At 38.0% G+C, this 15022-nt stretch overlaps 1 protein-coding gene across 1 annotated transcript in view; it reads left to right on the plus strand.

Annotated features, from left to right (window-relative positions):
* The first annotated feature begins 4469 nt into the window (after positions 1-4469).
* LOC142099276 (pancreatic alpha-amylase-like) overlaps positions 4470-15022 on the plus strand; it is a 21282-nt gene continuing 10729 nt past the window's right edge. Inside the window, exons 1-2 of the mRNA XM_075182566.1 lie at positions 4470-4671; positions 13465-13611. Coding sequence (XP_075038667.1) covers positions 4504-4671; positions 13465-13611 — 315 coding nt within the window. The 5' untranslated portion in view covers positions 4470-4503. The remainder of the gene's footprint in view (positions 4672-13464; positions 13612-15022) is intronic.

The raw sequence follows: 15022 nt of genomic DNA on the forward strand, positions 1-15022 counted from the left end.
TCGGGTATCAAAACATCGAAATTTTGGGTCCATGGCAAGAAAACTCCCCAGACCTTAATCTAATTGAGAACTAGTGGTCAATCAAAAACCCACAAATTCTGACAAACTTCAAGCATTCATTAGGCAAGAATGGGAGGGCATCAGTCAGTATATTGCCAAAAGTTGATTGACATCATGCCAGGGCGAATTATAGAGACCTTGAAAAAGAAGGGTCAACACTGCAAATATTGATTCTTTGCATTGTCAATAAAAGCCGTTGACACTTATGAAATGCTTGTAATTTTACTTCAGTATACCATAGCAACATCTGAGTAAAAGGTCTAAAAACACTGAAGCAGCAAACGTTGTGAAAACCAATACCTGTGCCATTCTCACAACTTTTGGCCAATACTGTAGAAGAAACAAATGAAATGGTTAGCACATTACTCTTTTTATTAAAAACATGAATATAACTAAACATAAAATGTCAGATCTCATGATTTTTGGATCAATATCTTTCTCATCTGCCATTTTAGCATGTGGATAGAATGTAGGCTGCAATTTTGTGCTAAGAAAATTACTTAGAGATGGTTGGACAGAATGAAAAAGGCTATTTATATAGCAATAGCTGTGATTTTTTGCATATTGTGATTTAAGGCGATATCAACCCCTTTATGTGAATTGATGTAAATAAATAATTCATGGGGATATTATGGACAGCAGCACAGTTTAGCAGATTTAACCTGCTATTTTAATTTACCTTTTTTTTTTTGTATTTTGGGTTTTCATTTTCACTTTATTTATACTTTTAATATTTTGCTGTATAGTTACACCCTTACATAGGATCATTTCAATGACATAGCAATATATATCCTTTTTTAACTAATATAATAAAAATATAATAACATTATTTTCCTGAGTCCCATGAGTGCCCCACAGCACAGTTTCTTTCTCTTTTCCCTTCTTTTGTGATATATCCATACACTGTGTGTGTGCACCATTTCTGGTGGCAACTATTAAAGTGGACATACACAATTACCACGTATACAAAATCAAATATTAGTCACCATTTGTTTTGAGGACTTACCCAGTGCAGTTCACACCTGTTCTGATACAGTAAAAATATCTGAACTATTTAGTGGAGAAAAAGCAGGGTACTCTGAGCAGCACACTCCAAAGAACAAATAGATTTGTTGCTTTTAAATCCCAAGTGATTCAATCTGTAAGCAATTGTGTGAGGGACAGTATCAGAGACAACTGAAGTATTTACTGGACCAAAACCATGTTATTGTATATCTCTGCTGTGCATCCTCACCCGAGGAGAATCAAGGCATATTACTTTTAATCATTGACCGTTATTATTATTGCAGACAATATGGAGCTGAAGGTACCGCTTGGTAAGATAATGTCCTACTTGAAACCAATCAGGCTGTGGGACTCATACATATCTGATCAGTTTGTCTTTCTGGACTCTAATGTTTCTTTTACATGTTAAGAGGAAACACACTGTGTCGGTTAGTGTCAGATCAAAATTTATCAGACCACATTTTGTATGTCTGATTAGTGAGATCAACCTGTTGTTTTATCATTACTCTATCTAAATTAGTGAAATTTACATACAACTATCTCAATGTTTTAATTTCATTATTCATTGTATTTTGCTATGTTTTTTGAATTATTTCAAATATTTTATTGAATGTAAGCAGAATCGCGAATTTGAGACATTCAATTGCCCTTTCCATCCCTGTATATGTATCCCCTATCTTGAGTGCTTGATTCTTAGTTTATTACCTGTACCTGTACTTACACATTTTGGATAACCGTAAATTAGGTTTACTGGCTGCTTTTCAAAAATTTTTCCCTCCTTATGTTGGTAAGTGTGCTGTTTTCCCTACTTTAAGGCTTATTTTGGCTTTATTTTTATAGGGTGCTCTTTGACTAATTTGCTTTTAAAAGCCCAAGTGACATCTGAACGATTTAGTGGAAAAAAACAGGATGCTGTGAATGATCTGGCACTGTGTGTTAACGCTACTATGCTGAACTGATGAGGATGATGATGATACTACAAGCACTGCTGATCTTGAAGGCAAAACACTTACCCACTTGGCTGTCATGGTCATATAGTCTTTTGCTTGACCAGTGCAGCTTGTCCACAAAGCCATAGTTAAGTGGATAGTCAGTACAATGGCATTTGCTAGGGACTAAATGACTTTTTATTTAACCTCCCAATACAGCTTATGATTTTCTGCTTAAGAGAAATGGAATCAAGATGGAATTTGGTAGTGTGGACATATAATCGCAACTAATCTGCTAAAACCTGATGCATTGATGGCAGAAATTGGATGCACAGCCAAATGCTAACATAGTTTTCATGGGTTTAGTGATCCGCTGTGCAACTGGATGTTGATTTTCATTCTTGCACATGCTTGCTTCACAGACTAGATGTTGTTTAAAGCTATGCTTGCTCTTCTTAGCCCCCTTCTGTTTAGAAGTTTCACCCACAGCAGCAGCAGCTGTAGTGCGCAAGGATGCTTCTTGGTAATCATGGATTGCATTAGGGGAGTTAGTTCGCATTTGAAAATTGGATGCTGGACTACGTACAAATAATGAGGTGGTTGATGACGAAGGTGTTGAAGTTGAAGATTGCATGAGGTGTCTATCCATTTTGCTGCTAGCTGTTGCTGGACTGCTTGTTACTATACATGATTTTCCACCTTTTGATAAACTACTTGAATGAACTCGCTGCAAATAATGTAACGGAGATTGGAAGTTTGCACACAGGGCCTTCTTACTTCCTTCTCTGTCTGTCTCTATTACCCAGTATTGTTTTATTACTGTGTTTTTTCCCAATTGTAAAGTGCTACTGCATTTGCTGGTGCTAAATAAATAAATGATGATGTTGATGATGATGAAGGTAGGAGGTCCCTATCTATAATTACTGTGAAATCACACAGCCTACAGACACCTTGACAAATGTTGTCTGGGTTGGGATAAAACAATTTCCACATGCAAGAGGTGGATTTTTTGGTCGCTTGCCCAGGCATGATAATGCACTTATCATGGGCATGTGGTGGTACCACTGGTGACTTACCTACTTGGACATATACATTTTCCTTATTATCTTGTTTAAGTGCAACACATTGTAACATTTTCAGATCCACAATAAGTCCCTCATTCTGTTGCACATTACAAAGTTCCAAACTATCATCCTCAATTTCTATGTCTAAATCATTATCATTACTTCTCATCCTCACATTTCCAAAGAAATATGCGGTTTATGACTAGACATTAATTTGGTCAACATTCATAAAGTTGACATTACATTGACAATGTAAATGTCAACAGTATTATTAGGTCTGTAATTCAAGACAGTATTATATGGCTAGGGATATTATTGTCAACCTAAAATTACTGTCTACATTTCAATTGTCAGCCTAATAATACTGTCTACATTCAAATTGTCAACCTAATGATACTGTCTACATTTCAATTGTCGAACTAATAATACTGTTGATGTCATTATTGTTGTCTTTCCAACCCTGTCTATATTATGGTGTTAACCATATAAATGTCAATCATTTAACTGTTGAACATATGTATCACACCCAGCAAGAGGTAGTAACAAGGTAGCACTGTATATGCTTCAGTAATAATCTCAAACTATTTCAGTTGTGAGGTAGGAGTTGTGAAGACATCATTAAAAAGTAGACTGTAAATGACTGTAAATGAATGCTAATTCTATAAATATTAATTTAGGAGTAAAAACAGTTAAAAATCACATGATTTTACCTATTTTTCACAATTTTAATTAAATTCAGACCCAAAACCAAAACATTTTAGGATTTTTGGACAAAATCAGAACCAAAAGTAAAGCACGAAGAAATTTTAGAGCCAAAACCAAAACCAAAGTCAAAACATGTGGTCTGCACCCATCTCTAGTAAATATGCTATTTTTATGCATATGTATCCAACTCAGCATCATCCTAAGTGATTTTGAAAGAAAGCTGACAAACATGCTACACATCCATCCACATTTACAGGCCCCAGTGCTTGCCAATATTAGAAGATGATCTTGTCTCTCTGCTCTGATTAAATGACTGGATTACAGCATGTCTAGTCACTTTACGCCTGGCTGAGTATCATGTGAGATGATGCTTAGTATTACTATTACATAGCTTTCAAATGCTTTGAATGCTTCAGCAGCTAAAAGGCTACATGCAATACATGCAGTAAAGGTACTGCAACATTAAAGTTTATGCAGTTACTTAAAGATGTTTAATTAACTTGTAAATATTTTAGGGTATAGATGTCTATTAAATTAACATTAAACTCTCTCGCTGTGGATGTGTTCTAGAACTAGGAGAAAAACATGTCTACTTGTGAGAATTTCCATAATATTACCACCTGGCTTTTTATATCACACTAAACAGTAACAGGTGATCGTTTGAGGACATAATCTGTTACATAACACCTAGAGTTTAAAAGAACACATGGGAGAGTGCACTTGTCACATTAGCAGGCAGAATGAAGCTCCTTCTTCTGTTGCTGGCTGTTGGGCTATGCTCTGCTCAATACAATCCCAACACTAGAGCTGGAAGAACAACTATTGTCCACCTGTTTGAGTGGAAATGGGACGACATTGCAGCAGAATGTGAGAGATACTTGGGGCCCAATGGATTTGGAGGAGTCCAGGTTAGTATGCAACAACCTAAATGTAATGTTAGTAATATGACACTAAACTGTCAGAAATAAAATACCCATTTACTTTTGTATGTTGTTTTTGTGCATACAGTCACACAGATCATTATTTTTTACAACATGTTTAGTGTAATTGACGTATTTATCATATAGAATTTAATAAAATAAAATCTGGCATATGACTTTGACAGAAATTACCACATCATGCTGTATTACATATGTACATTCAGCATGTAACTGATATAACTGTATCAAGAATCCAGTCATATTAATTTTATCTTGGGTTTTACAACAGAAACACGATAGGGTAGGTATTTACATTGAATTGTAAACAATAAGCGATGCTGACCACCAAATCCATAGTCATTTCTTGTAGGGCCTGTATTATGATCACCATTGTAGAACGCCCTTAAAATGGAAGTGAATTCCAGGAGGCAAATGTATCAAATAGCGATTTTTGCAAATCGTCGATATCCGGCGAATTTGCATTGTAAATTTAAAGCAACAATAGCTTCAAAGGCTAATTTTGCCTTTACAGCTATTGCCACTTTAAATTTACCATGCAAAGTCGCCGGATATGGACGATTTGCAAATATCGCTATTTGATACATTTACCCTCAGAAGTAGGAAGCTTGTCTAAAATTACATGGTTAACAGCAAAAAAATTAAAGGTGAACAGACAGGATAATACAGTAATAAACACAAAACAAATTTTTTTCAGGCACTATGAATCATAGATTAATGGTTTGTGGTGATGGACCGCAGCTCCCTAAGACAGATATCCAAACTGTCAAAATAAACACTAATATCAAAGATAGGAAAAGGGGCCCTGTTGTTATGATCTGCCCTGTTTCTTTGTGTGCATTTTGCCCTGTGTTATTATTTGCCTTGTTTTCCTGTGTGCATATTACCCTGCTGTTATGATCTGCCTTGTATCGTTGTGTGCATTTTGCCCTGTGTTATTATTTGCCTAGTTTCCCTGTGTGCATATTACCCTGCAGTGCCTGTGATTCTCCTGGGGTATTGCTGTTCAGCCTTTCCGGTCAGGGGTTAACTTGCACTGCTAGTTAATCACTCCACACCTGTTTGTGGCCTATATGTGCCTGCTGATTCCTGTATCCTTTGCTGGTCATTGAAGTTTTCTTGCCTGTTCATGTGATGTTCCTAGCCTGCTCATGTGTCTCTCTGTTCCTGGATTACCTGCATGTTTCTGGCTGCTACTACAAACTGGTTTCAGTTAAGTCATCTGCTGCATTTCTTTATTATTTACTGCTTGTTTGTCAAGATCTGGAAATCCATAGTTCCATTCAGCCTGAACTGTTACTGTTTATTTTTGCTTTACCTGGACTTTACTTTACTGCAATAAACAGTTTAAACGTTTATATCACGTGTCTGGCTCCATGGCTGTAATTAAGGAAGTGGTTGTGAACAGAACCCTAACACCTGTATCCAACAATATTTATTATTATATAAAAATTTAAATTAAAACATATGTAAATGCATATACAAGCAGCAGATATAGCTGCAGCACATATACAGTAATACAACCTATTAATAACAAATGTATGATATTGAATGGCATTCACAATATTATACTCCTGTATTCCTGGGATTATAGACAGCTGGTAATTCTGTATAATCAGGTATGTAATTGGAATAGATGTATAAGTAAACTAGAACCAATTTTCCAAAGAAAAAAAGGTATAGGCACAAACGATTCTTCGTTGTTGAAAAGTATCTGAGAATTCATATGGTTTAGATAGTATCACATATAATTCTCCTGTTGCTTTATATCATGCAGTCAAATGTTTCAATAGATTGAAACGATAAAGATCCTTTGTCATAGTTAGATAACAAGCGTTTGTTTCATATAGAAATGGTAAGCTCTCCTCGTTTACACAGATAGTCCGTGGCCAAGTGGATTAGTAATTAGCATGCAAGCTAGGTGCAGCAATAGTATCGTATAGTCTCTATCACCACTCTTCACGGCCGGTTAGAACTATAAAACGGAGGCAGTATAACGGAGTTCCGCCTACTCCACTTACTTGAAATCCAGCTGGTTACCCCGGGGTACAGAAGAAGAATGTCCAGAGTAGCTATATTAAATAAGATCAGTAGAAGTAAACTGACGCGTTTCTCCATGTCAATCACGGTTTCATCAGAGGAGTAATACTGCTGAATTATCCGCATGCCATTTAAAGCCGTATCTGCTACATGACATTATCCGGCCAATTAAAAAGTATGATTCCAATCGTTAATATGTTTTAAATCAGCGTGTAGTTAAGACTATATAGGTGCATTTAAAACAGTCATTATAAGTATGACAGGGAAACCAACACAAATTAACCCATACATAGCAAGAATTAAATACAGACATATGAAATAACGAGTAATAACTCTCAGTATATAAGTCCTATATAGACCACTATATAAGCTTCGATATAAAGAAAAATAAGAGTCTCGAGCTACATGATCACAACACATAAATAAATGGGACAGTTATGAAGGACATAAAAAACATGTCTCCACATATTGAATAATATATGGACATAAAAAATTGAAAATTAAAAATTAATATGTTATATGTCACGCTCGCCCTGAGATCCACAAGTGGTCTCCTATCCAAGTGTCAGCCCTACCCAGTCCTGCTTAGCTTACAACACTGGCTGCACTTGGCTGACCATAGGGCAAATAAGCTCTTGATGAAAAAATGGTATTAAATAATTATATAGTATAAATAGTAATAGTAATATATAGTAAAAATTAAAAAATACAAAATAAATTAATTATATACTTGAGATTAATTTATATAAACATCTATATCGTCCATGAGATGTATAGCAGCAAACAATGCAGACTTAACATATTTATAATCATGAGGTAACACCAATGGACAAATCTTAATTCATATATTATTAGGTTCTATGCCTTCATTTAGACCACAAGGAACCATGGAATTCAATCTATATATCCAATAAGCCTCTCTACGGTATAAAAGATTAAATCTGTCACCACCCCTAGGGGTAATATCTATCTGTTCAATCGCCCTAATTTGAAGTCCTTCCAAGGAACCACTCTTGCAGGCATTGACATGTAGCGATAAGCTATGAGTTTTCACATTTTTAAGAATATTTCTACGGTGTTCCGTGAAACGTACTCCCACCAAACGGATTGTACGTCCCACATATTGTAGACCACAGGAACAATTAATCAAATAGACAACATATGTAGATTGACAATTCAATATTTTGCTGATAGAAAATTTTTACCTAGAAGTATGGGAGACAAAAGAAACACATTTATGGTCCGCAAACATACATGTCAAACATTTTTTCCTGCCACAACGATAAAAACCATTGGGTCTAGTAGTTAACCAGTTCTTCATTAAAGAATTATTAGATAGCTTCCCTGACCTTTTCGGCTCAAAGAAACTCGGTGACAGATATTCTTTTAAATTGCGAGATCTCATAAACACAATATTATTATACTTTGAAATCGAGGAACTCAATAAATCATCAGCTACCAATACCGAAGAGTTCTTATTAATGATATGTCTAATCTGACGGGCATAGCTGTTAGGCTGTGTAATAAACATTAAAGGTCTCACATCCTCCTTTGTCTTTTGTTTATTCATAGACGATTGATTGACTAAATTAATTCTTTCTATATCCAATACAGCGTCTAGGGCATGCTGTAACACTCTTGTTGGGTAGCCTTGTTCTTCAAATGATTGATAGACAATAGCAGCATGTTTCTTAAAATCATTATCAGTTGAGCAATTCCTTTTCATCCTCAAAAATTGGCCCTTGAGAATATTATCTTTCCAGGCAGGGCCGGACTCGGACTAAAAATCAGCCCTGGCATTTCAAGCATACAGGCCCATCTCTGTTGATGAGCAGGACAAAACTGTGTGCCGCTGCACAGCAGCGGCACCACCGGGGGCATACCCACATTATGTTGGGGGCATGGTCAACGTGGAGCATTGATACATACATTATAATAAAACATTACATTTATCAGGCCCTCCCTATCATGTCACCCCCCCACTCCAGAAACACATTACAACACCCCCAGCCCACTGCACTTATCTATGCTTCTGATGCTGCTGACATCCATCAGGGTTCTTGTAGAGTGAGCAGGGAAGCTCTTAGTCTCACAAGATTAATAAATCTCATGAGACTTAGAGCTCCTCGGCTTGCTCTGCAGGCTGTGTCTTATCCAGGAACTGGGAGTAGCTATCCGCTCCCTCCTGCTAACCAGAGCTGGATTTAGGCTCAGGGGGCCTAAGGCACTTAAGACAGGGGGGCTACTATGATGTAATATGGTTATTAGACACATTTTCAACAAATACACAGGCAATACTGTGAGCACTACTATTAGGTGCACACAGTTCTGCCTTCACAAGCAGTACAATGTGAAGCAGTACATACCTCCCAACTGTCATTGTAGTCAGACCAAATCCTGACTAAGCGGGACATTCACCCACCAAATTCAGGACAGTTGGCAGAATGTCCTGGTCTCTCTTACCTGTCTTGTCATTGTCTCCACTTGTGGCTGCTGGTGTCTTTAGATCAGTTGCTGCTTGTCTGGATCCTGGAATGTTGGGGGCCCTATTTGGGAAAAAAATGGTTACATAAAATTTAGAAAACTCCAACCAGCAGCGGTGTTAAATAAATATAACACCTACGTTTTAAAATTAGGCCTTACTCCAGCCCCAACATTAAAATGATAGTATTCACATTTGATACATACATCTATTTCCCTCCAACTAGCCCTGCCATTAAAAAGTATATACATTTAATAAATAGACCTATTTCCCTACAACCAGCCCCAACATTAAATTAATAGTATTCCCATTTAATAAATAAACTGCTTTCCCTCCCTCCAAACAACCCCAGCAAGAAATTAAATTGCATTTATATTTAATAAAAATAACCATTTCCCACAACCATCTCAGGCATTAAATAATTCATAATTGCATTTAATAAATATACCTAATTTTCCCCAAACAGCCCCACATTCACTTAATAGCACATATTATAGTCATATACTGTCCCCCACACACATTGCAGTCATATACTGTCCCCCCCACACACATGACAGTCATATACTGTCCCCCCCACACACATGACAGTCATATACTGTCCACCCACACACATTACAGTCATATACTGTCCACCCACACACATTGGCCATTTTTTATTTTTCCCCTCCCACAGCCATTGCCCCCATGCAGACATTTTCACCCCCAATTCCCCCTGCAGACATTGTCCCTCACACCCGCCCTGCAGACAATGTCCCTCACACCGCCCCTGCAGACATTGTCCCTCACACCCCCCTGCCCCCTGCAGATATTGTCCCTCACACCCCCCCTGCAGACATTGTCCCTCACACCCCCCCTGCCCCCTGCAGACATTGTCCCTCACTGCCCCCTGCAGACATTGTCCCTCACTGCCCCCTGCAGACATTGTCCCTCACTGCCCCCTGCAGACATTGTCCCTCACACCCCCCCTGCAGACATTGTCCCTCACACCCCCCCCTGCCCCCTGCAGACATTGTCCCTCACACCCCCCCGCAGACATTGTCCCTCACACCTCCCCTGCCCCCTGCAGACATTGTCCCTCACACCCCCCCTGCAGACATTGTCTCTCACACCACCCCCTTCCCCCTGCAGACATTGTCCCTCACACCCCCACCTGCAGACATTTTAAATCACTTCTCCCGTACAGTCTCCCGTGCAGTTATTTTTACTCATTTCCCCTCCTCCCTCCCTGTCACTATCCCCGGACACACCAACTCACCTCAACACCCCTGCGCGCTCAACAGACCGACGGCTCCTGGATGGCTGCGTGACGTCATGATGTCACATCGCGCGGCCGCGCGGAAGTTAAAAAAATAATGGACTAGAAGCGCAGGGAGTGTGAAGCGACTGCCCCCTTCAGAGGATCTTAGACCTGACATAGGGGGGTTTGTGCCCCCTTCGCATGGTAACATATGTGCTGCCCGGTGGGGGAAAAAAAAGTGCTGCCAGGAGGTGCTGCTGCTCGGGTGGACAGAGCGGCCCATCAAACCATCGGCCCTTCTGGCATTTGCCAGAAGTGCCAGATGGCCAGTCCACCCCTGCTTCCAGGGCCTAAAGTGGTTACTCTTATAATGCAAAAAACTTTGGACATCAATTGGTTTAGAATATGTTTCAGTACAAATAATATTGTTACTTACCTTTAATGTGATGTCCAAGAAGTTAATGGTTCCTTTATTGAAATTACTCGTGAAATGTAGACGAAAATCATTAAAATTAAGATGTGTAAGGAAAGAAGAAATAGAAATGTCATCCCTATTCCAAATAAAGAACAAATCATCAATATATCTGCCATAGAGAACCAGGTTTGCCCTGAATCCAGAACCCTAGATGTACTGCTCCTCAAAGAGCCCCATATAGAGGTTCGCAAAACTCGGGGCGAACCTGGTTCCCATGGCCGTGCCAAGTGTCTGTAAATAAAATTGAGTGTCAAACAAAAAATAATTGTGCTGAAGTATAAACCTGATAGAAGACAAAATAAAGTCGCACAAAGAACTATTCATATCAGACGAGGTCAAAAATTTTGATACTACCTCAATACCCCTGTCATGCGGTAATACAGTAATAAATCCATACAATACTATTTGACATTAATCTACCGCTGTACACCAATTAAAATTCACTTCTTGACCTCAGAAAGTGGACAAAATGCAAAAGCAAAAAGCTGAAAATTATGTGTCTTCAAAAATGATAATCTACTTTTATAAAAAGGGTTTTGTTATCATCAGTCCTGGATTGTAGTAAAGTCAATCCCAATATAGAATTTACTGTATTGTCTGTCACTTAATTTACACTGGATCATGACTTGCATGATAAAAAGAAAGATACAACCAAAAAACTGTGACTACCTTCCCTTGACCCAAAGTGGTAGTTTTGAAGATATGAATCAAACGCATGCAATTACGGACTGACTAGTTTATGATGGCAGTTCTGATGATAATGCGACTTGTGCATATCTATCATCCCCTATATTAAATCATGACACCAGACACACTTGGAACAATGTGTCTGGTCCTAAAGCAAAGTATATGGGAAATTACAATTAAGTTCCAGTAACTATTAACAGCAGTTGATGATGATGAGACACTTGTTCAGTGGTGTGATAGTCTTTCTCAGAGGGATAGTGATGAAGAACATTACTCTTGTCCCATCCTCAAAAATGGTCAAAGGATATTAGCCAAAATATAAGTCAAAAGTGGGCAAAAATGGACAAATATGCTCAGGTAAACACCTATCTCACATTATATAATGTACAGTACAAGAAAATAAACAATGGTAGATGAATGCAAAGAAAAGTTGTGCTGATGCAGCCTCACAAGATTAAATTACAATAGACAAGCTATGCTCAGAAACTTCTTTTGAAGTTGTATCAAGCTGTGATAAAGAAGTGGATATGCCCCTAATCTCATGTAACCTTGGTTGTGTTGAGGAGGATGGTGGACATAAAGATGCACTTGGCTAAGCAGATTTATTCAGACCATGATGCTGCCTAGCACTATAAGACTGAAATCATTAAGGGTGAGCTATGCACATGTGTTCTGTCTGAATTTGTAGCAGTGTGTTTCAATTCCACTCACCAAGACACCCTTTATAGCAGAAACAACAAACAAGCTGATGGCATGCAGCAGAAGCCATCAATCTACTGAGCTGATAGAAAAATGTTGATACAGAAATACAATGAACATGTATACAGTAAAGCAATGAAGTGATAAGGTAATGGATGATATGCAGGAATACAACATATAATCAGTATATTCTTGAAACATGGACTGCAGTTAATATACACAAATACTAAAAAGTTATTCTTTTTTTTTTCTAAAGACATCATGGAATAACAATTTTAAGACAGAGAGTAGCATCCAAATAAAGACCTCTTGGCGCTTGTAATTGAGCTCACCACTGCAGCATTAAAGATAATAAAACCTAATGCCAAATGACACCTTTGTGATTCTAAGACAAAATAAATGTCTCAAGGAATGTTTTTATTAATGCATTAAATGTTGTGGAAAAAAGGTATTCATCATTTCAGCTCAATGGTATAGTGAGACATGTCCAATGGACTGCACCAGGCCCATGAGGCCAATAAATTGCAATATGTAGTCGACCACAGCAGGCAGCAGCCAACTACATGATGACACCTCACCTTCTACTATGGGTTCTACTACTACTGTCTCCACCAACCTGCAGTAGTAGCCATCCCAGTGTAGGTTTGGTATGTAGTCACTAGAAAAGGGAGTGGAAAAGTGTGTAGACTTTCCCAGAATCACAGGCAAAGGCAGCTCCTTTAAAGGCTTATTCTAAAAGTACAATTAAATGAACATTAAACTAATATATAAAGGTAAACTAGCAAAAGAAATTAATAAATGAGTTATAAAACTTACTATAAATACAAAAAACACACAACTTACCAACACATTTATCAAAATACAATTAAAACTGTATCTAAAATAATCACTAAGATAACCCTATATTTTAACTTATATTCCCCCTTCCTAGGGGGTGTTATGCAAACTACTGCTCCCACAGAGACTGCAGATCCCTGATAGGAAGTGGGCAGGGGTGAAATGAAGCTGGGATCCACTGAAGATCTAGAGCTTAATACAACCCTATTGTAGAACCACTTTAAAAATCTAAATTCATCAAAAACTAAAACATGCATTAATAAATAATGTAGTTTAATGTAGTAATATTGTTCATGTATTTTACAGATCTCTCCACCAAATGAAAATATTGTTCTTGACAATCCCTGGAGACCATGGTATCAGAGATACCAGCCTATCAGCTATAAGCTCTGTTCCCGCTCCGGTAATGAACAACAGTTTCAAGACATGGTGACCAGATGCAACAATGTTGGGGTGAGTGAGATTACTGGATAGTAACTGTTGATATCATCACAAGGAATGTGCAATGTAACAGTGCTACCAACCTTCTCCTTTGACAAATAAATGGAGTAGGCCATGTATAATTTTGATATAGTAGAGAAATTAAGTAATAAGGTAATGACTGATATGCAGTAATAAAACATGTAATGTAATCAGTATATCCTTGAAACATGTACTGCAGTTAATATACACAACATACTAAAAAACAATCACATTTTTGTTAGTACATATCATACAATTTTATTATTTTTTAATACAGAGAGTGGAGTCACTATAAAGACCTCTTGACACTAATTGAGCTCACCACTGCTACATTAAAGATAATCAAATATAATTCCACATGACATCTTTGAGACTCTAAGACAAAATGTATGTCTCAACACACCAAACAAGAGGCATAGACCACATCAAGAAATTTGGCCCCATCTTTAATAGCTAAAGTAATGTATAACATGCTTAACGGCTGATATCTCACACTCCACTTAAATCTCTTAATAACCTATTTAATTTCTTTGAATAATTGACACAAGACATAATTGTGGCAATAATAAAAGGTGTTTATTTCCAAAGTACTATAGTGGTGGAGAAAAAGAACAGGCAATATGGCACACAAGGCCACCAAGATATCCAAGCATTGTGAGTCAACTTTTCCATGAAAAATCCACAAATGGGGTGGTTTACCAAACAGCACCCTGGGCGCACATATCTACCGTGCCAGGACAGTCAATCCATGGCACTATAGAACCCACAATCCTTCTGGGCTGAAAGGAGCAAAACCACAAGCAGACCCACAGGGGTGCTACTTGCAGGGAGACTATAGCTGACACATCGAAGTGAGGCGGGTTCCGCGTGCCAACTACCATAATGTGTGCCCCAACTACTTGACACCAACTGTACTGCATGTTCTGGCAACATGCCATCCAGGACTTCCACCATTGAACGCCAGACAAGCCATAGCTGACTCAGAGGTCCATCCAAACCAGGGAGGGTGGGAGCGGAATGTCTTGAAGCTCCAGAGAAGGATTTACTCTCCACCCATCACTTTTATAGACTACTTCTTAACCCTCCACTATGATATCAGATAGGTGTAAACATCCCTAGTTAAACTTTTAACCCTAGACAGATAATTTTAGTTAAGTAACACAGCCTCAGCTTTCAATTCCCTTTATACTTACTTCATCCCTCAGGTCTTATTAATTGCTGTGGAAGAAAGTTATTGCATAATTTTTTCACCCTCATTCATGGTACAGTAAGACATATCCAATAGTCTGGTTGAGCCCATGAGGCCCATAATATGCAATGTGAAGTCATCAAATCTAAAACATAAATTAAGAAAGAATAACATATTTGAATTATTGCCTCTTTGTATTACCCAGTGTTGTTT

The sequence above is a fragment of the Mixophyes fleayi genome, chromosome 8 (assembly GCF_038048845.1).
Source record: "Mixophyes fleayi isolate aMixFle1 chromosome 8, aMixFle1.hap1, whole genome shotgun sequence".
In the NCBI taxonomy this organism is placed as follows: domain Eukaryota; kingdom Metazoa; phylum Chordata; class Amphibia; order Anura; family Limnodynastidae; genus Mixophyes; species Mixophyes fleayi.